Source organism: Ascaphus truei, chromosome 10 (genome assembly GCF_040206685.1).
Source record: "Ascaphus truei isolate aAscTru1 chromosome 10, aAscTru1.hap1, whole genome shotgun sequence".
Lineage (NCBI taxonomy): Eukaryota > Metazoa > Chordata > Amphibia > Anura > Ascaphidae > Ascaphus > Ascaphus truei.
In genome coordinates, this window is record NC_134492.1 from 12020866 (window position 1) to 12042807 (window position 21942).

Below are 21942 nucleotides of genomic sequence, written 5' to 3' on the forward strand. Positions count from 1 at the left end.
GACCCATAATGTCATATTTGTGGATTGTGCTTCAACTGAGTAAATAAAAACAATATTTGCCTTTTAAAACAGTCCCTTTCCACTTTTCACATACAGTACGTGTTTTGTTGATTGTAAGCTTTTTTTGTTTTCGGCTTTTTACAGCATTTCTTATGTAATGGGTGGCGGGACCCTCGGGTAAAAGTATGCAAACAGGTAAAGGGATTTTAAAGTCAATTATTAGCTGAAGATACAAATAAAAAATAGCTGTCAAAAACATTTCATGTGACTCACAATGGGGCCTCTGCTCAAAGTGCTTATTTTGATGCAAATCGCGCTGCAATATACCTGTGACAGGCAATACAGTCTGTATTATTCTTCTGTGCAACCTTTTTCTTGTATGTCTGCAGGGTTTGTGACAATATTAGGAACTTATGGAGCAGGTGGGAGGACATTTGGGCAGAGTTACGTTTGCATGTTGGTACAGATGAAGAAATGTGCGGCTTGTGTCCCTTTTGGTAAAGATTTTTGCGTTGTGTTCCCCTGTCACCATGTGGCATAGGGAGTGTTTTTCACACAGTTATGGCGCAGCAATATGTATCAGGAATCCTTGTATTGTCATTTGTTATAATATGCCACATTTTACAACAGTATAAATACTCTTTGTACATAGGGTGCGAGTTACACACCAAAGAAATGCTTCAGCGTGACCCCACTACCTCTTCATATAGACACTCCACGGACTTCATCCTGTGGGCTGGTCACAGTTTATGGGGGAGCAGATTGCCTTTACACCAAAAATCCTTAAAGAAGAAAGAACATATTTCTCTGTGCTACACCATACATAAAAGGTGGCAGTGTGTGATCATTTGCATGTTATTTCCCAGAATCCCATACATACAGTGCTTTCACTGCAGCAAAGAGATAATGGGGAAAAGCAGGGCTGCAGACCTGTCTGAGACATGTGAATTTGCTCATGTGTGGTATTTTTATTCACTGTACGGTGGAGCGTTTTTGTCCCTTTTTTTTTAACCCACCATAACTTATATAATGTGAAGTGGACACCATTAAAAACAAAGCTAGGAGCTAAACATAGAAACCGTGCTCAACTAGATTGATTAATGGAAAATAATATGATATCCTATACGTGGCAGTCTCAGTCCGTGTGGGCCAGGGCAAATGGTCCAAAGTCCAGTGTCCCCTTGGTAAGAGGGGATACCTTGATTAGATATAAATGAGAAGACAGACAAGCACAGCCTGCATAAGAAAAGGTATTGGTACAAAATAATATCTCTCGCTTGCATGTGAGTAACCACCGACGGATGTGAGTTGGCGCTGGCACAGAATCTTGTGTATCCAGGAGATCTCGCTGGAGCTCCAAACCGGACGACCGCGTGGCTGCTCCTCCGATATTGGCGTCCTGCACCAAGTCCCGGAAGTGATACCGTCTTGCGAGGCTTTGCCTCGTTTGCTTTTGGCACCAGTTTCGAAAAAACGGCATTGGCCACTCTCCCAGCTCCGCTCCTTTCCTCTCTGCTCCGGCGTTCGCGGAGATTGTCCCCTGATGAAGCCCCTGTGTGTGAAACGCGCAGGGTTATGGTCTAGGCTAATCACTGTTGTCACACTGACCCAGAGAGAATCAACAATCTCATCAAAAGGCGAACGCCGGAGCAGAGAGGAAAGGAGCGGAGCTGGGAGAGTGGCCAATGCCGGTTTTTAGAAACTGGTGCCAAAAGCAACTGGGGTAAAGACTCGCGAGACGGTATCACTTCCGGGACTTGGTGCAGGACGCCAATATCGGAGGAGCAGCCACGCGGTCGTCCGGTTTGGAGCTCCAGCGAGATCTCCTGGATACACAAGATTCTGTGCCAGCGCCAACTCACATCCGTCGGTGGTTACTCACATGCAAGCGAGAGATATTATTTTGTACCAATACCTTTTCTTATGCAGGCTGTGCTTGTCTGTCTTCTCGTTTAAAGCTAAGAGCCACTTCATGTTGAACAATGAGGCTTTTTAAAATGATTAAGTTAAAGTTTGTTCTCAAATGCACTAAGGGATTTTAGCTTTAGGCTACGTCCTGTGGGCCGCTGACGGCGCTTAGTGCGGTCAGCACAATGAATGCAAAGGTGACCGGTTATGCTCACGTGGCGCGAGCGCACGCTCGCAGGCACTTCCCGAGACAGATTAATTGTCTTTCAGGCGCACAAAAGGGTTACATGACCTCAACCAATCAGCGCCAGTCACTGCTCGGCCACGCCCTCCCCCCGCTTGCGCAGAAAAAAAATATGCCGGACAGCCGAGCGGTCCTGCTTGGAGAGTTGGTGACCTCCCCGCTCTCAAGCATGAGCGCGGTCAGCGACACAGAGGACGCAGCCTTAAATCTTTCTCATAGTTGACTCCATTTGCCTTCAAAATGTCAACAAAACGCACATGAAGAAAGTGACCAGTGTAGGACTGTCTGACTGAAACAATGTAATCATGGATCTGAAGCACTTTTATTCAAAATCTTCCACATAAGCGCTTAAAAGCATATATAAATATTTTGAAGGATGAATTTAAGCCAAAAATAAAACAGACCACATGCCATCAAAAATGCTCTGTCTTGCCACAACATAAAGATTATACAAATATTCTTAAAAACATTAGGCAATTGAAATTCACCTGTAAAAGGAGGTTTCACATTCATTGGAGTTCAAATGATACTGGTGATGCTTTAGATTGAACATAAACGTTATAATGACGATACAGCATTAGCTTTCCTGTCAGCCATTCACCCACTGGATTTATTTTCTGAAACATTAAAATGACCCCAATTCCCCTTGACCCTTATCCATGTTTAATGTATATCTGCCGGATGCATAAAACTACGTCACCAGCACAAAGGCCAGCAACTCATTACATACAATGAATCTCTGCTCCCACGGGTAGGGGAGGGGCCCATCTGATTGGATTGCTTTTCGTTAAATCCATGGAATCAATTCTATACATTTATAGTTAGTTCCATAAGGCATACTGTATATCTATTTCTTCTATAAAAAGGGATTTTTATCAGTGTACATGTGCATCTTTAAGAAATACTTTCTTATCAATCAATTCTTCAGTTAAGAAAATATTATTCTGTTTTGTTTTCATTTTGTATAGAAGTCAAAATATGACTTGCAATTCCTTCTATGAATGTTTATGTTCTATATAAAAGGCATATACAATTTTGAGGCAGTGTTTCATGGCGATTTAGATATTTCGTGAGAGCTTTCGTGTGCTTCCACGCTCTGAAACTGTATGAAACCCACTTTGGGATGAAACATATTTATTTATAAAACTGCACCAATGCACAGCCTCAGGCTGACAATTAAAACTAATACATATCCACATGATTCTCATATGTATATTGTGAACATTTGAAAGTTTGATAATAACATATATTATACATTTGGCACTCATCTTTGCCATTGTTCCAGCAATTGGCAAAATTTGTTTCCTATGTATAAATTTACTCTGAACATTAGATCTGTCTAAACATATCTTTACTGTTTATAAAAATATTTAGACAGTAAGCTCACGTTGAATAACTAAGTCTACTGTGTTTTGAAAACTCTTCAGCAGTGAAACAGCTTTTTCATGTTCCATATGTACAAAACTGTGCCCATTCACCTGCAAAACACACAGAGAGCAAGAGGTTACATTTTCCACCATGCAAGGAATAGGCTTTTCTTTTTCAATTCTTGTCCAGAAGACGTCAGCTTGCAAAGTGTCAGCAAAGCAATTTTCACTGAACGCTAATTTGATTCAGTAATGTAACGGCTTCGAGGCTAACAAGTGAAATGACATAGTCTTTGCTATGTAATTTGCAGAAATGAACACTCAGAAATAATACATTTTTTTTATTATACAAGCATTTCTTTTAAGCAAAATCCTGAAAGGTTTATCCAACCTTTTTGTACTAAAATCAGTAGAGTGTTGCTACATACAAATGGTTTATTTGAGCTCGTTCCCGCCTATGCACTGCTAGTAAGAAGAAACGGGCATATACTGTATACTAATTAAAAACGAATACAATGAGTGATCAGAAGGAAACTTAAGCCCTGTTGCTGTGACAGGAATGAAATGCTGTTGTTGAAAGAAGTTTGAATGATGGAAATGTTCTGTCGATATATTTTATTGTGTGTTTAGATTCATGTTTTGATAGATTGTGAGCCTAATATTTAGCAAACTGCCAGTTTTGTGCTAAGGGCCCTTTGCAGTAGGGACATTGTGTGCGGAATCAGTACTATCGTACTTTATTGTATTGCCATTACCAACGCACTTCTCTTAGCACCAATGTATCAGGTATCTATCCCACTAGGCTCTTCTTATTAAACTGGGAAGGGGTGATCTGCAATAAAATGAGGAGTTATTCAGTACTGCTCCCTAACCTGGTCCAGGACTTCACAGCTACTCACCTAGTTGCTTGCTGACGCCAACAATGATAACCATAGCAGCACCTTTCCTCACTGACCATGGGAAGCGTTGGGTCCAATGAAGTGACTGCTATTGGAGCTGGGACTATAATACTCAAAGCTTATGTGAGCCAGAGCGGCGGTTTCACCTGAATACTGGCTGCTGAACTCAATAACAGATGTATATGTAACACATGTATTCACATTGTGACTGCTAGTTATGTTCCTAAAATACATTCACTATTTACTTCAATGGGGAATTTTTGTCCAAAAATATCCCGACCGCCTGCTTCCGCGCCTACAGAATAAGCGCAAATCTGGGCGTTGGATTATCACAGTGGATTGGTTCCTAGGTGTTATTGTTCCTGGAGGCCTTGGAGCAGCACAACATGGATGGGGTAAGTGGTTTTATTTTATCGTTAAGCCCTTGAGAACCAATGAGCAGGGCCGCTGACAGGACGGGAGAGCCGGGGCAGTTGTCCCAGGCCCGGAGGCTGCGTGGGGCCTGGCTGTTGGGCTTAACCTCTGGCTGGTCCCCTGCTGTCCCGGCACCGCCAGCTCCATGTCCAGTTGCTGGGCCCTAGCGTTCCTCCTTCTGCAGCAGGCGCCTCTCTCTGCTGCTGTTGCAGCAGCCTCCCATGTAGGCATCGCCCCTGCACCAGAAGTGTGGTGGCTGGAAGTTACTACACAGAAGGCGCCCGCAAGGGGGGAGGTGATGTGAGGTACAACGGGGGGAAGTGATGTGAGGTACAAGGGGGGAAGTGATGTGAGGTACAAGGGGGGAGTGATGTGAGGTACAAGGGGGGGGGGGTGATGTGAGGTACAAGGGGGGAGGTGATGTGAGGTACAACGTGGGGGAGGTGATGTGAGGTACAAGGGGGGAGGTGATGTGAGGTACAACGTGGGGGAGGTGATGTGAGGTACAAGGGGGGGAGGTGATGTGAGGTGCAAGGGGGGAGGTGATGTGAGGTACAAGGGGGGAGGTGATGTGAGGTACAACGTGGGGAAGGTGATGTGAGGTACAAGGGGGGGAGGGGATGTGAGGTACAGGGGGGGAGTGATGTGAGGTACAGGGGGGGAAGTGATTTGAGGTACAAGGGGGGGAGGTGATGTGAGGTGCAGGGGGGGGGTGATGTGAGGTAAAGGGGGGGAAGTGATGTGAGGTACAAGGGGGGAGGTGATGTGAGGTGCAAGGGGGGAGGTGATGTGAGGTACAAGGGGGGAGGTGATGTTAGGTACAACGTGGGGGAAGTGATGTGAGGTACAAGGGGGGGTGATGTGAGGTACAGGGGGGGAGGTGATGTGAGGTACAAGGGGGGGTGATGTGAGGTACAAGGGGGGGTGATGTGAGGTACAAGGGGGGTGATGTGAGGTACAACGTGGGGGAGGTGATGTGAGGTACAAGGGGGGGTGATGTGAAGTACAGGGGGGGAGGTGATGTGAGGTACAAGGGGGGGGAGGTGATGTGAGGTACAAGGGGGGGTGATGTGAGGTACAAGGGGGGTGATGTGAGGTACAAGGGGGGGAGGTGATGTGAGGTACAAGGGGGGAGGTGATGTGAGGTACAGGGGGGGAGTGATATGAGGTACAAGGGGGGGAGGTGATGTGAGGTACAAGGGGGGAGGTGATGTGAGGTACAGGGGGGGAGGTGATGTGAGGTACAGGGGGGGAGTGATATGAGGTGCAAGGGGGGAGGTGATGTGAGGTACATGGGGGGGAGTGATGTGAGGTACAAGAGGGGAGGTGATGTGAGGTACAGGGGGGGGAGGTGATGTGAGGTACAAGGGGGGAGGTGATGTGAGGTACAGGGGGGGAGCTGATGTGAGGTACAGGGGGGAGTGATGTGAGGTACAGGGGGGGAGGTGATGTGAGGTACAAGGGGGGAGGTGATGTGAGGTACAGGGGGGGAGGTGATGTGAGGTACAAGGGGGAGGTGATGTGAGGTACAAGGGGGGAGGTGATGTGAGGTACAGGGGGGGAGTGATGTGAGGTACAGGGGGCAGTGATGTGAGGTACAGGGGGGGAGTGATGTGAGGTACAAGGGGGGGAAGTGATGTGAGGTACAAGGGAGGAGTGATGTGAGGTACAAGGGGGGAGGTGATGTGAGGTACAGGGGGGAGGTGATGTGAGGTGCAAGGGGGGAAGTGATGTGAGGTACAAGGGGGGAGGTGATGTGAGGTACGGGGGGGGAGATGATGTGAGGTACAGGGGGGGAGGTGATGTGAGGTACAAGGGGGGGAGGTGATGTGAGGTACAAGGGGGGAGGTGATGTGAGGTACAAGGGGGGAGGTGATGTGAGGTACAAGGGGGGGAGGTGATGTGAGGTGCAAGGGGGGGAGGTGATGTGAGGTGCAAGGGGGGGAGGTGATGTGAGGTGCAGGGGGGGGTGTTGTGAGGTACAAGGGGGGGAGTGATGTGAGGTACAAGGGGGGAGGTGATGTGAGGTGCAAGGGGGGAGGTGATGTGAGGTGCAAGGGGGGGAGGTGATGTGAGGTGCAGGGGGGGAGGTGATGTGAGGTACAGGGGGGGTGTTGTGAGGTACAAGGGGGGGAGTGATGTGAGGTACAAGGGGGGGAGTGATGTGAGGTACAAGGGGGGGAGGTGTTGTGAGGTACAAGGGAGGGAGTGATGTGAGGTACAGGGGGGGAGTGATATGAGGTGCAAGGGGGGGAGGTGATGTGAGGTACAAGGAGGGTAGGTGATGTGAGGTGCAAGGGGGATGTGATGTGAGGTACAAGGGAGGGAGTGATGTGAGGTACAGGGGGGAGGTGATGTGAGGTGCAAGGGGGGGAGGTGATGTGAGGTGCAAGGGGGGAGGTGATGTGAGGTACAGGGGTGGGGAGGTGATGTGAGGTGCAAGGGGGGGAGTGATGTGAGGTACAAGGGGGGGAGGTGATGTGAAGGGCAAGAGGGGGAGGTGATGTGAGGTGCAAGGGGGGAGGTGATGTGAGGTGCAAGGGGGGAGGTGATGTGAGGTACAGGGGGGAGGTGATTTGAGGTGCAAGGGGGGAGGTGATGTGAGTTACAAGGGGGGGAGTGATGTGAGGTACAGGGGGGGGGGCGGTGATGTGAGGTACAAGGGGGGAGGTGATGTGAGGTACAAGGGGGGGAGTGATGTGAGGTACAGGGGGGGAGGTGATGTGAGGTGCAAGGAGGGAGGTGATGTGAGTTACAAGGGGGGGAGTGATGTGAGGTACAGGGGGGGGGGTGATGTGAGGTACAAGGGGGGAGGTGATGTGAGGTACAAGGGGGGGAGTGATGTGAGGTACAGGGGGGGAGGTGATGTGAGGTGCAAGGAGGGAGGTGATGTGAGGTACAAGGGGGGGAGTGATGTGAGGTACAAGGGGGGGAGGTGATGTGAGGTGCAAGGGGGGAGGTGATGTGAGGTACAGGGGGGGGAGTGATGTGAGGTACAGGGAGGGAGTGATTTGAGGTATGGGGGGGAGTGATGTGAGGTACAGGGGGGGAGTGATGTGAGGTACAGGGGGGGAGTGATGTGAGGTACAAGGGGGGAGGTGATGTGAGGTACAGGGGGGGAGTGATGTGAGGTACAGGGGGGAGTGATGTGAGGTACAGGGGTGGAGTGATGTGAGGTACAGGGGGGGAGTGATGTGAGGTACAAGGGGGGAGGTGATGTGAGGTACAGGGGGGGAGTGATGTGAGGTACAGGGGGGGAGTTATGTGAGGTACAGGGGAGGAGTGATGTGAGGTACAGGGGGGGAGTGATGTGAGGTACAGGGGGGGAGTGATGTGAGGTTCAGGGGGGGAGTGATGTGAGGTCAGGGGGGGAGTGATGTGAGGTACAAGGGGGGAGGTGATGTGAGGTACAAGGTGGGAGTGATGTGAGGTACAAGGGGGGGAGGTGATGTGAGGTACAAGGGGGGGAGGTGATGTGAGGTGCTAGGTGGGAGGTGATGTGAGGTACAGGGGGGAGTGATGTGAGGTACAGGGGGGGAGTGATGTGAAGTACAAGGGGGGGAGGTGATGTGAGGTGCAAGGGGGGAGGTGATGTGAGGTACAAGGGGGGAGGTGATGTGAGGTACAGGGGGGGAGTGATGTGAGGTACAGGGGGGGAGTGATGTGAGGTACAAGGGGGGAGGTGATGTGAGATACAAGGGGGGAGGTGATGTGAGGTACAAGGGGGGGTGATGTGAGGTACAGGGGGGTAGTGAGGTACAGGGTGATGTGAGGTACAGGGGGGTAGTGATGTGAGGTACAGGGGGGAGTGATGTGAGGTACAGGGGGGGGAGTGATGTGAGGTACAAGGGGGAAGGTGATGTGAGGTACAGGGGTGGAGTGATGTGAGGTACAGGGGGGAGTTATGTGAGGTACAGGGGAGGAGTGATGTGAGGTACAGGGGGGGAGTGATGTGAGGTACAGGGGGGGAGTGATGTGAGGTACAGGGGGGGAGTGATGTGAGGTCAGGGGGGGAGTGATGTGAGGTACAAGGGGGGAGGTGATGTGAGGTACAAGGGGGGAGTGATGTGAGGTACAAGGGGGGGAGGTGATGTTAGGTACAAGGGGGGGAGGTGATGTGAGGTGCTAGGGGGGAGGTGATGTGAGGTACAGGGGGGAGTGATGTGAGGTACAGGGGGGGAGTGATGTGAAGTACAAGGGGGGGAGGTGATGTGAGGTGCAAGGGGGGAGGTGATGTGAGGTACAGGGGGGAGTGATGTGAGGTACAGGGGGGGAGGGATGTGAAGTACAAGGGGGGGAGGTGATGTGCGGTGCAAGGGGGGAGGTGATGTGAGGTACAAGGGGGGAGGTGATGTGAGGTACAGGGGGGGAGTGATGTGAGGTACAGGGGGGGAGTGATGTGAGTTACAAGGGGGGAGGTGATGTGAGATACAAGGGGGGAGGTGATGTGAGGTACAAGGGGGGGGGGGTGATGTGAGGTACAGGGGGGGAGTGATGTGAGGTACAGGGAGGTAGTGATGTGAGGTACAAAGGGGGGAGGGGGTGATGTGAGGTACAGGGGGGGAGTGATGTGAGGTACAAGGGGGGGGGTGATGTGAGGTGCTCCCCAGCTGCGGAAGTTGGTACAGAGGAGTTTCTCTGGGCTCAACATGGGGCTGAGTTCCCCCAGGAAGGAAGGACGACAAGACCGTGCTGAAGAAGGGACGTCTGCTCAGAAGGACTTACAAACAGAGAAACGAAACCCCTTTATTGTTGTATACTGGCATTTGATTTAATCCCTGTAAATAAACCCCATGTAAGATATACAGTGTTTCCTGCCTTTATCTGTGACTAAAAGATGCTACAGAGTGGTGTGGGCATCACAATTGGGGCAGTGAATGCGGGCAGTCCAAAAGGCACTGAGCAGTGGAAACTGTAGGTTTGAAAATAAATGTGGGGATTTAAAATGGCCGCCCAACTGAAGTGAAAAGCAAGCAAAGTCTGTCCCACTGTATATGACCAGTTGTGCTTACAGCATACACAGAGAATGTGTGAAGTGGGGATGCAATAGAAACCAGAGGTCAGTAGATGAAGATATTTTAAGGTGCTGAACCCAAGCAGAAAAAACAATTTTTTTCTGAAGAAAGAGAAAGTTGCAGCTGGCAATGGCTGAGTGTAACGTCTGCCCCGTCAGGTATGAAAGGAGTGCTGTGCTGTGTAAAGATAACGCCATAAGCAAGTGCTGAGTGTATAGTCTGCCCCGTCGGGTATGAATAATTGAGGAAATAGCACCTCCAATAGGTCAAGGTGAAGAATACACCTGAAGTTAGGAAACAGAGGATACAATGTGTTATATGTGTAATGTGCCTGGCCACACAGAACAATGTCCTTTCAGGAATGGATATCCCGGCGTGGTCCCGCAAAAGGAACCGCACCAGAAATGTTTATGGTGTGAAAAGCTGGACCACAGCAAAGACTGTCCCTTCAGGTTGGATGAGGATGATGATGATGACGATGACGATGATGAGAAAAAGACTGTGTGGCCAGTACTGCTACCTTAAAGCAGAAGTTACAGCAGAGCCAAGCAGAAAGTGATGCTGCCTTAAAGCAGATGTTGCAACAATGGACAAAGTCACAGGAGGAGAATACCCATGTTACAGTGGAGCCAAGCAGAAAGTGATGCTGCCTTACATAGTTACATAGTTACATAGTTACATAGTTATATAGTTACATAGTTACATAGAACAGGAGGTTGAAAAAAGACTTCCGTCCATCAAGGTTAACCTATGCTAAATTTAGACAACAGATATTTTATCATATACCTTGTGACATAGTCCAAAGATGTTAGGCAGCTTTCTGCCCCGTTTTAGGTCGGAAAGTGCAGGAATAGTTAAAAATGATCCATTCCACAGCTTCACATTTACTCAGGCTGGTGGATGGAAAATCCAGACCACAGTTTACAATGTGTCTAATTCTCCCTCACCTGCCCTCCTAATCACTAGCACAGGTATTTAGAGCAGAGAGGTTTGCTTTTCAGTCTCTCTCCTTAGAGCCTGGGGGCTGGGGGTGTCGCTGCTCCCCTGAATCCAGTTTGAGGGGACGACCCCTTCAAGTATCACAGTACCAGAGGATTTGCCTGGACACTTGGGACCGAGTTCCCACCACGAACAGATAAGACAAACAAATCTTTATTGCTATATCTAAAAGACTATGCTTTATCTAGTGACCCTAAATGAGAGGGCCTTCTTTTAAACTGGGGAACCAGGTTAGTTGGCCCAGCAGCAGTTAGAGGCTGAGTCTGATGTGTAGTTAGATCCCTGAATGGGATAGGATTTGGTTTATTTGATTTGGTTTGGTTCTGAAAAGTGACACTGTGTGAAATGCTATAACACTGATATGAGTAAACCGCTGAAGGTTAAATGTCTGAGTGCCTCCTGCCTACACATGTTAAAGCTGCAGTACCCTATTTGGATGAAAATAAAGCAGGCAGAAGCCTGAGTTAAGCAACGTAATACTTTGCATGTTCCTGTTTGTTGTATAAATAACCCTAGAAGACTGTGTCGGGAAGAACCCAGACAGACGTCAGCGCTACAAAAGAGGGGCGTTTGTCTCATATGGTGGAGAATGCGGGTTGGCACTAAAAAGTCTGTGGGTTTGCAAATAAATGCGGGGGTTTAAAATGGCCGCCCAGCTGAACTGAAGTACAGATGCTATGAGTGAAGTCTCTCCCACTGTGTATATCAGTTGTGCTTCTAGCATACACAGAGAATGTGCGAAGTGTGGATGCAATAGCACCCTGAACCCAAACAGAAAACCAAAATGTTTTTCTGAAAAAAAAAAAAAAAAAAAAAATTGCATCTAGCAAGTGCTATTTGTAAAGCTAATGCCTTTTGCTGAAGTGAGTGAATTTTCAGCTAGCAAGTGCTGTATGTTAGTTGCTGAAGTGAGTGAAATTGCAGCTAGCAAATTGTCCCTGCCGGGTTTCTAAAATGGCCGACATGAAATGTTTGTTTTGTAATGTACATAATCATGAAAAACAGTGCCCCTTCAGGCCATACGATGATGATGATGACGATTCGCATGTGGCCCCTGGAAGAGAGCCGTACCTACAGATGAATTTAGTATGCTGGGCCTGTCATAAAGTAGGTCACATGGAAGATGTGTGCCCCAAAATTCTCAAAGACAAACAGCTGCAAAAGCAAGCAACGCCCTGTGAGTGCAAGCAAGATGTGGAAGCTACCAGTGAGTATGTGCCCAGCACCACTGATATCTCTGGAGCTAATAAAGCAAAGAGAAAGAAGAAGAAAAAGAAAACTGTTCCTCAAGTTACAGGGGAAATGACCGAGCCACTTGAACCTGCGCTGTCAGTGGCAAAGGAAAAGGAGGAGCAAAGGAAAGCTGAATCCTTGATCCAGGATAAAGAGGCTTTGGTTTCTGCACTCCAAGCTGCCCACCATGATTATGAATTCCTGTGGCAGGGAGTGATGGAGGAGCGAGAATGGAGCAAGAAGGAGCAAGAATGTTGGATGAAGGAGCGAGAATCGAACGCCGAGTTACAGAGGTGTATACTTCCAGCTTTACAGGAGTACGAGGCTTTGAAGAAAACAGAGTCTCTCTTACGGAGTGAGCTGGAAGAGGTGACGACTAGTCTGGAAAAGGCCAACACCGTAATTGCTATCCTAAAATAGAAATACGGGAAAGCTCTACAAGAGGTTCACGCGCTCAGCACAGAGGTGCAAAACTCACGCCTGGAGGGCCACGGTCTGAACGCAGAGCTGGGAATGTTGAAGCAAACCCATGAGATTGCCCTGTGTGATTTAGAGACTGTAAAGCAAGAAAATGAGAGCCTGAAAATGAAAAATTCAGATTTTACTGACCAAGCAGGAAAAGTGGAGAAGCAATTGATCCAGGAAAAGTTAGAAATTCAGGAAGCACTTCAGAATACAGAATCAGCGGCGATCCAGGCGACACAAACTGCAGAGCTCCAAAAAATGGAGGCGCTGATGCAAGCACCAGGAAGAGGTGAAGACCCTGAGGGAGGTCTGGCAGGGTCAGGTTGAAGAGCTGCAGAAGCAGATGGCTGAGCGAGAGATACAGTGCGCCAAGAGGGAAGAGGTGTCCGTCCGCCAGGTGGTCTGTCTGACATTGCGCTATGAAAGCAAGATGGCCGATATCTACAAGCAGCTGGACCACGCGGCAAATGAAGGGGCCCGACTGCAGCTGGAGCTGGACAAGACCCGGAAGGAGCACCTGCAGATGCAGGTCAAGAATAGAGAAAATGAAACAGAGTTAAACCTTGCTCTGAAACAGATGACGGACATGGAGTCGCAACTCAACTCCAAAGAAGTTGAATTGGCAGCCGCATTGAGTGGAAAAAGAAATAAAGAAGGACAGCAACAAAGACGCTACCAGGACATGAGAGAAGCTGCTAAAGTTGTTCAGTTGGGCTATCAATCCTACCTCCTAACCAAGCAAGCTGTACGTTCCTATACGTGTATATTCAATGCTGTTGCAATATTACGATTTGCTATAAAGATGAAGTTGGAGAAAGAGATTCCAAGGCTAAAAGAGAAACGGTCACAAAAGGAGACCAGGGAAAGTAAACTCAATGCCCTCACTGAAAACAAAGAGGAAGGAGAAAGAATGGACTTTGATTGTGCTGCTGTTATTCCAGAAACAGATGGGCACCTTCCTGAGAATACTGAGAATATTCTCCCTGATCTGGGATTCAAAAATCCAGATCCTCAATTTCATGTATGTTGTCCAGATGATTATCAAACTAGTGAACACACCCAGGCCACCAAAGAAGATGTTTTAGCCAAGTGGGTGGCAGTTCCTGAAAACACAAACTTGATGAAAAATCCTGATGACATTGTTAATATGGACTACGCTTATACAGAGGCAATTAGGTCTCCAAAACCCAAAGGCCTGGTAATGGCCCGAAAAGGGAAATCAAAGATTTCTGATGAGGAGACATCTCAGTAAGAAGAGCCTAGAAGGTTCAAAGATTGACAAGAAAAAGCGACTAAGGTCAACGCTGCGCCTGAATAGTTCCAGATCTCGCCACTCTGGACCACAGTGTGGAGCCAAGGAGAATCCAGTTCGAGTGTCTTGTCAGTGGCTGAAGAAACAGTCCAGCCATTTGCAGGCTACGGTGGGTGTTGAAATAAAGTCAGAGGATGTAATGGACTGGAAGTCAAAGAAAAAAAAATGTTTGGGGAACTGACCGATATTTTTTTTATTACACATGTGGACTATGTCACGGACACTTAACTTTACAAATAAGCTAGTGTAGTTATGCTATATTAGGCCTCTAGAATAAGCATTTTGTAACTATTGCAATGTTATATTGGTTCTCTGCATTGAAAATGTAGCTAAACTACAAATTACTATACAGGGTTGATGGCCCTTCTGGTTGGTAAATATATAATGAGGTTCATATTCTAGAGTAAAAAAAAAAACCCAGGGAGGTAATAGAAACTGTCTGGTTTTGTGAGTATATTTATCATATCCTGGGTTATAAGAATGTGTGCTAGACATTTATTTTTCAAAATAGTTCCCTAATATAGAGCAACAAAATATGTTTGCCAAGTATAGTCTCTTATGACGAAAACTATTGTCCATAATTGCCGCGGGAAAAAAAAAAGTTAATATTCGTGTCGTGAATGTTTAATATTGTACTGAGGAGTTAGCTCAAGTATTTCAGGTAGGACGCTCACCCCAGTGAGGTCTATGGCCGCTCACCCCAGTAGGTGTGAGCTAGGGAGGGGGATATGTGACATAGTCCAAAGATGTTAGGCAGCTTTCTGCCCCGTTTTAGGTCAGAAAGTGCAGGAATAGTTAAAAATGATCCATTCCACAGCTTCACATTTACTCAGGCTGGTGGATGGAAAATCCAGACCACAGTTTACAATGTGTCTAGTTCTCCCTCACCTGCTCTCCTAATCACTAGCACAGGTATTTAGAGCAGAGAGGTTTGCTTTTCAGTCTCTCTCCTTAGAGCCTGGGGGCTGGGGGTGTCGCTGCTCCCCGGAATCCAGTTCGGGGTGGACGGCCCCTTCAAGTATCACAGTACCAGAGGACTTGCCTGGACACTTGGGACCGAGTTCCCACCACGAACAGATAAGACAAACAAATCTTTATTGCTGTATCTAAAAGACTATGCTTTATCTAGTGACCCTAAATGAGAGGGCCTTCTTTTAAACTGGGGAACCAGGTTAGTTGGCCCAGCAGCAGTTAGGAGCTGATTCTGATGTGTAGTTAGATCCCTGAATGGGATAGGATTTGGTTTATTTGATTTGGTTTGGTTCTGAAAAGTGACACTGTGTGAAATGCTATAACACTGATATGAGTAAACCGCTGAAGGTTAAATGTCTGAGTGCCTCCTGCCTACACATGTTAAAGCTGCAGTACCTTACTTGGATGAAAATAAAGCAGGCAGAAGCCTGAGTTAAGCAACGTAATACTTTGCATGTTCCTGTTTGTTGTATAAATAACCCTAGAAGACTGTGTCGGGAAGAACCCAGACAGACGTCAGCGCTACAAAAGAGGGGCGTTTTGTCACAACCTATACTTACTTATTGATCCAGAGGAAGGCAAACAAAACCCCAGAGTCACATCATCCAATGATATCTCATAAGGGGAAAAATAAATTCCTTCCTGACTCCAAGAATTGGCAATCGGATTAATCCCTGGATCAACATCCTTCTCATGTATACTTATTTGGTATATCCCTGTATACCTTTCCTATCTAAAAAGATGTCCAACCTTTTGTTTTGAACAAGTCTATTGTATCTGCCATCACAGTCTCCATGGGTAATGAATTCCACAGTGTAACTGCCCTTACTGTAAAGAACCCTTTCCTTTGCTGCTGGTGAAATCTCCTTTCCTCCAATCTTAAGGGATGGCCCGAGTCCTTTGTACAGCCCTTGGGATGAATAGTTCTTTTGAAAGCTCCTTGTATTGTCCCCGAATATATTTGTATATAGTTATCATATCCCCTCTTAGACACCTCTTTTCTAATGTAAATAAATCTAATTTAACTAGTCTCTCCTCATAAGTTAGATTTTTCCATCCTCTTTATTAATTTGGGGGCTCTTCTGTGCACTCTCTCTAGTTTCATAATGTCTTTTCTTAGGATTGGTGCCTTAAAGCAGAGTTTGCAATAGATGGCGCTGTCTCTACCCCAGATGATGGAGAACTCCTACAGGGCCCCACGAAAAGGACAGTCTCCATTTTCAGTAGAAGCTCCAGAATTTTTTTACCCCGTGTGTTCAGGAAGGCGTGGGTCAGAAAAGACCAGAGATGAGCTACAGCCCAGAGCATTTGGTGCAATAGTCACGGGAATGACGACCAGCCTAGATATGACGAAGGCTGCCGCCATATACAGCTCACCGAGAGGGAGGAGATGTCCGTCCATCAGGTGGCCGACCTGACACTACGCTATGAGACCGAGATGGCCGAAACCCGCAAGCGGCTGGACAATGTCCGGGAGGAGCCCCGGCAGCTGCAGGCCAGAAATAGAGGAATAGAAACAGATTTTAGCCTTGCTCTGAGTCTGCTAGGAGATGTGGAATCACGCCAAAGAAGATGAACTGGCAGCTGCACTGAGTGGACAAAGAAATGCAGAAGGACAGCTTCAAGACCTGAGGAAGGACCTGGAGTCTGAGCGGGCTGACCGCAAGATGGCAGAGAAACAAAAGCATGACCTGGGCAAGGAGCTCGAGGCTCTGAAGACTGAGCGGGATGCTACATTGGACTCTACTGCTGCCCAGCAGGAGGTTTCTCAGCTGTTACTTGTCACCTTCCTCAAACATCCCTTTCTCACCTACCTTATCTAAATCTCTGTTTTTTCTGCTTTCCAAACCTCTGTTTTAGCTATAGATTTCTTTGTACATGACATGTATGACATAAATTGTTAGTCCAAATAAAAAGGGTATCACCTAATACTGAAGCATATATATATATACATATATATATATGTAATATATATATATATAAATTATACAGTTCTATCATTAATCTTCCTAAACATTATTGTCTATTCCATATTTTCTTCACATATGAATTGGTTAGAATCATGTTGTTGGCACAGTAAATATATTAAGATACGAACACCAGGACTGTATTCACTGTATACATTTACATAAATAACCTTGACATTTAGATCAAATTGCATTGACATTTGCATTGCACAAGGGACTTACAACAACACACAATGTACTGCTGCCTTCTCACAGCGCATGAGGTAAGGAGGTAAATCCAACAGGCAGAGGATTATGATGTATGTTAAGCACGTTAGAACAAAGAGTTTAGCAAACTCTATGTTTAACATATGCGCAGGAATGGTTATTCATGCTGAACATCATCTCCCATATAGTGAGAGCAGCAAGAAAATGTACAGAAAGTTAGCAATCCAGGCACATTTTCATTACCAAATTGAAACAGCTGGCCCAGACTGCCTTTCTGCCTCCTGTCACATAAGTCCTGATAGCTACAGGCTGTGACAGGCTATCCTCTGTGGGCATTGACCCCCCTCATGCTGACTCTCTGTGTGACAGAAGAGGCGGTGCCACAATGTCTGTACCACTATTGGCTGTACACAGACCTTGTGCCCTCCCCTTCTGGAGTCTCAGAGAGGAAGTGCCAAATTAGAGTTAGTGCTCTTCCACCCCTCCTAGGGAGATGAGGTGTGTGCTGCTCCTCCCAGCTGGGAGTGAGCCAGGCCAATCAGTCCCTCCTGGGCTGACTGAGCCAGATAGATCAGAGGCCTCAAGACTTGCAGAGAGCCCAGCACCATTCAGAGGCCTGAGACCCTCTGTCATCAATCTGCATTCGCTGTGTAACATCTGCAGTGACTGCCAAATAAAGTATCCCTTTCCATATACCCCTGCCTGAGTCTGCAGTCTATTGAGCAGGGGTGTGAAAGAAGTCTGCTTTGGTGGGGGCTGTCTCTGGGAATACTGGAGCTCACTGAAGCTGGAGGTGCTGACACCCTGAGTTGAACATCAAGATCGCCAGAAGCCTGTCCTGTTCCCCACACCATCAAGGACCTCTCAGCTCTCCTCGACCCTTACAGGTATGCACGCACCACAACAGCAGTAACCAGAGGTATATCTTCCGGAGGGGGGGGCAGAGGTGTGTGTGTGTGTGTGTGTGTGTGTGTGTGTGTGTGTGTGTGTGTGTGTGTGTGTGTGTGTGTGTGTGTGTGTGTGTGTGTGTGTGTGTGTGTGTGTGTGTGTGTGTGTGTGTGTGTGTGTGTGTGTGTGTGTGTGTGTGTGTGTGTGTGTGTGTGTGTGTGTGTGTGTGTGTGTGTGTGTGTGTGTGTGTGTGTATATATAAACCATAATACTGAGTTAAGTTATGGTGAGTAAAAAAAGTGACAAAAACCCTCCACAGGAAAGCAAATATGCAAATATAACTGTATGCTCATCTGCATGTCTTAGGCAGGTCTGCAACCCCGCCTTTCCCCATTATCACCCAGCATACAGCACTTCCACTGCAGCAAGGGATTCTGGGAAATGACATGCAAATGAGCACACAGTGTCACTTTTTGCCTCAATAACCATTTTTAACATGGTTCCCTATAGGCTTAAGCTTGCTGCATGGTCACAGCTTTGAGCACAGCCAGGGTTAAGGTGCATACCCAGAAAACCACCCACAGACAGGTTTTTTTTTTTTCCCCTCCCGAGAGGGCTCATCGGATCCCAGTCCACTTCAGTGGATAGGGAGCTTGCCCTTGGACTGTCCAACCGAAGTCAGACCCGCCCTCAGTGCCCAGTTTCCTTGAAGGTTTCAGCCCGAAAGCCTAGGTCTCCAGGGACATTGATGCCTTCCTCCGTTAGGATTCAGGACATCCGTCTCTTCCTCCCTCTGGCCCGAGGCCCGCAAGGGAGTTCGCATCATCTCCCCTCCTTCGAGGGTTGTGCGGGTGCACCCCAGCCCCGAAGGGCTGGTTGTTCGAATGCCATCCCCCCTTAGCCCGAAGTCTCAGGGGTTCTGTGGTCCGGGGTCTGGACACCACCTCTCAACGAGCTAGAGGGCCAAATGCTTGCCACAGACCTTTCCTACTGAAACCCCAGATAGGATAGTACTGCATTTGGTCATAGCTGTGCAGGTCGAGAGGAGCACTCATCTCGCCTTGATCTTAGCCAAAAGGCCGAGAAGCGACCACCCACAGACAGCTTTTTTTTTTTTTTTTTTTTTTAGCCCGGGTGGTGAAAAAGTGATTTCACCTCTAAAAACCGTGCTCATGGTCAAGTGAGACCAGGTGCGCAAAACTTGTGACTATAGGCTCCGGAGAGCTGCAAGTCCATGACATGGTCAGTCCTCTTCAGCCACGAGGGCCAGGAAAAGTCCTGATGTTACACCGACGTCATCATCCGAAGAATCCGACGTCCATCCTGTTCCCTCCTAGTGCAGCAGACGCCGCAGGAGGGTCCAAGTCTGTAGGGCTTTCGGCTGACGCCTACTCGCCCATCGCAGTCTTCTCCCGAGGGAATGGCGACCACCGACCAGCACACAGTCTTGCATTCTCCGAAGAAAATTAGGTGACTGATAACCCAAAAATAAAAATACACAATCCATGGTGCGAGTGCTCCAGTGCGCTGTGTGATGCAGTGCAGGAGGCGCTCAGACGAAACAACAAAATGTGCACAAGTGCACGCCAGACCCGGAAGCCTGGCGGGTAAAAAAATAATGGCGAACCCCTCAGCGGAAGGCGATAAGGGGTGCCAGTGCAGAAAAATGTAGGGGTGTGCAAATTTATCCGTGCAAAAGTCGAAGTGCGTGTGGCAACACTTGACTCCACCAGGTTAACCACTCCTGGGGTGCCGTGATCCTGTTTCGACCTTTATGGGTTTCATCAGTGTGGGGTTGGTAAACTGGGTATGCAGAGAAGCTAAAGGATGGGGTTTACCATACTGAGTTAAGTTATGGGGAAAGGCGGGGTTGCAGACCTGCCTAAGACATGCAGATGAGCATACAGTTATATTTGCATATTTGCTTTCCTGTGGAGGGTTTTTGTCACTTTTTTTACTCACCATAACTTAACTCAGTATTATGGTTTAGCCTATCCCATAGCCTCTCTTGCATTCCCAGTAAAATCAACCCCACACTGATGAGACCCATCAAGGTCGAAACAGCTGTCTGTGTGGTGGTTTTCTGGGTATGCACCTTAACCCTGGCTGTGCTCAAAGCTGTGACCATGCAGCAAGCTTAAGCCTATAGGAAACCATGTTAAAAATGGTTATTGAGGCAAACAGTGACACTGTGTGCTCATTTGCATGTCATTTCCCAGAATCCCTTGCTGCAGTGGAAGTGCTGTATGCTGGGTGATAATGGGGAAAGGCGGGATTGCAGACCTGCCTAAGACATGCAGATGAGCATACAGTTATATTTGCATATATATATATATATATATATATATATATATATACACATACACACACACACACACACATGTATATATATATGTGTGTGTGTCAAATTAATATCTAACCTGGTATGTCTGTGTGAGCTGAATAGGCAGACCCCTCCCTCAATTGTTAGTCAAGTGAATGTGTTTCACTATTTAAGGCAGTCTCTCTTGGCTGTGAGCCATATGGCTGTGTAACATCAAAGTGTCACATTGAAAGTGTCTGGAGTTAATTTTGGAGTTGAAATTGGAGGTGAAGATTATAGGAGGATCTGGACTCTGCACAACAACAACTTTGCAACTGTGAGCACTTGACGTCCTAAATGCTGTGATTATTTGAAATTTTCCTATCCTCCGGTACCTGGACTGTCTCTCCTCCTGCATCTCACTATGCCCTCCCTATTGCTTTTTCTGCGTACTGTTTCCTCACTCCTTTGTGAACGCCTCTGTTCTCCCCAACTTCCCCACTCCCCACTGCACCATTATTTATACTCCTCCCTCCCAACAACTTCTTTACCCCTCAATAAAAAGCACCCACAGAAATCCTCTATTCACACCATCTATCTACTCTTTCCTAAGCCTGAACCCAGACATGCACACCTGATCTCACCCTCACTTCCCTGCCATCTCTTCCCCTGTAAATGGTGTTAACCTTCTGATTTAATACTGACTAACCTTAAAACTCACCCCACAAATTAAGCATTCCAATAGCCTGCACTCATGGCTTTTGTCCCACACCCACAGTCACTCCTACCACCCATTGTGACCAAGCACTGCCGTCTACAGCACTTATTCCCTCACCTGCTGTCTCTGTAAGTCTCTCATCATACCACTTAGATTGTAAGCTCCTCAGGCAGGGATTTCCTTTCCTATTGTCTGATTTTGCTGCGCTTATTGTATTATTATAATTCCCTCTACTGTATTCTTTGTGTAGCGCTTAGTATATATATATATATACACACACACATACTGTGTGCAGAAAAATAGGGACCTTTTAGTTTTTCATCATATTTTATATATTTTTCGCTCAATCCCCATGAAAATGTGCACAATTATAGGTCTGTTATGTAGATTAACACTATACAAAAGCGCAATATAGACAATCAACTGATATTAACTGAATTGATGTCGCTGTATTATGTCAACAAGCAGCAGATACACTGTGGTAGGTTCATACTAAACGAGAAATAAGAGTTGCTCCTTCGTAGCTTGTGAATGTTTAAACTGTTGTAGTCTAATCTGAAATACTAAGAGTACTGTACATTTTCCAATAAACTTTGAGTTCAAAGTGTGTATTCAAAATGTCCTCCTTTTGCTGAAACGCCCGAAGATAAGAACGCCGCTGTCTGATTGCATAATTGATAACGTGCCCTGAACGATACATTGTTTTACCAATTCATTTTTTCAGCGCTCCTGGCGACCGTCCGTTATCAGGAAACATTTTATAGTTGTGGTGTATTTCCCGGGCGCTAACTCTGACCGTGGTTGGTGTAGGATTAGGATATCTTAAATGTCTTATATGGTAGGTGTGTGTTATAACAGCTTTGGTGGTGATGTCCTACTGTGACTCAAACTACCCCACTAGGGTCTATCCAAAACCCTTGGTATATGGAATGTGTGAAGGGATGGGTGCTCCCCCATCCCTTCACACATTCCAGGAAACATTTTATGTCAGCGTTTTGGACTATAATTCTTGCTCTGTATCAAGCACTTTGT

At 47.2% G+C, this 21942-nt stretch overlaps 1 protein-coding gene across 6 annotated transcripts in view; it reads right to left on the reverse strand.

Moving 5' to 3' along the window:
• Positions 1–1946: 1946 nt before the first annotated feature.
• LRRC7 (leucine rich repeat containing 7) overlaps positions 1947–21942 on the reverse strand; it is a 241668-nt gene continuing 221672 nt past the window's right edge. For 3 of the 6 annotated variants that reach the window (XM_075615839.1, XM_075615842.1, XM_075615840.1), the window contains exon 26: positions 1948–3630. In XM_075615839.1, the coding sequence (XP_075471954.1) occupies positions 3523–3630 (108 nt within the window). In that variant the 3' untranslated portion in view covers positions 1948–3522. Of the gene's footprint in view, positions 3631–21942 lie in introns of all 6 variants that reach the window. The other 3 variants (XM_075615838.1, XM_075615837.1, XM_075615841.1) reach the window with 2 other exon arrangements.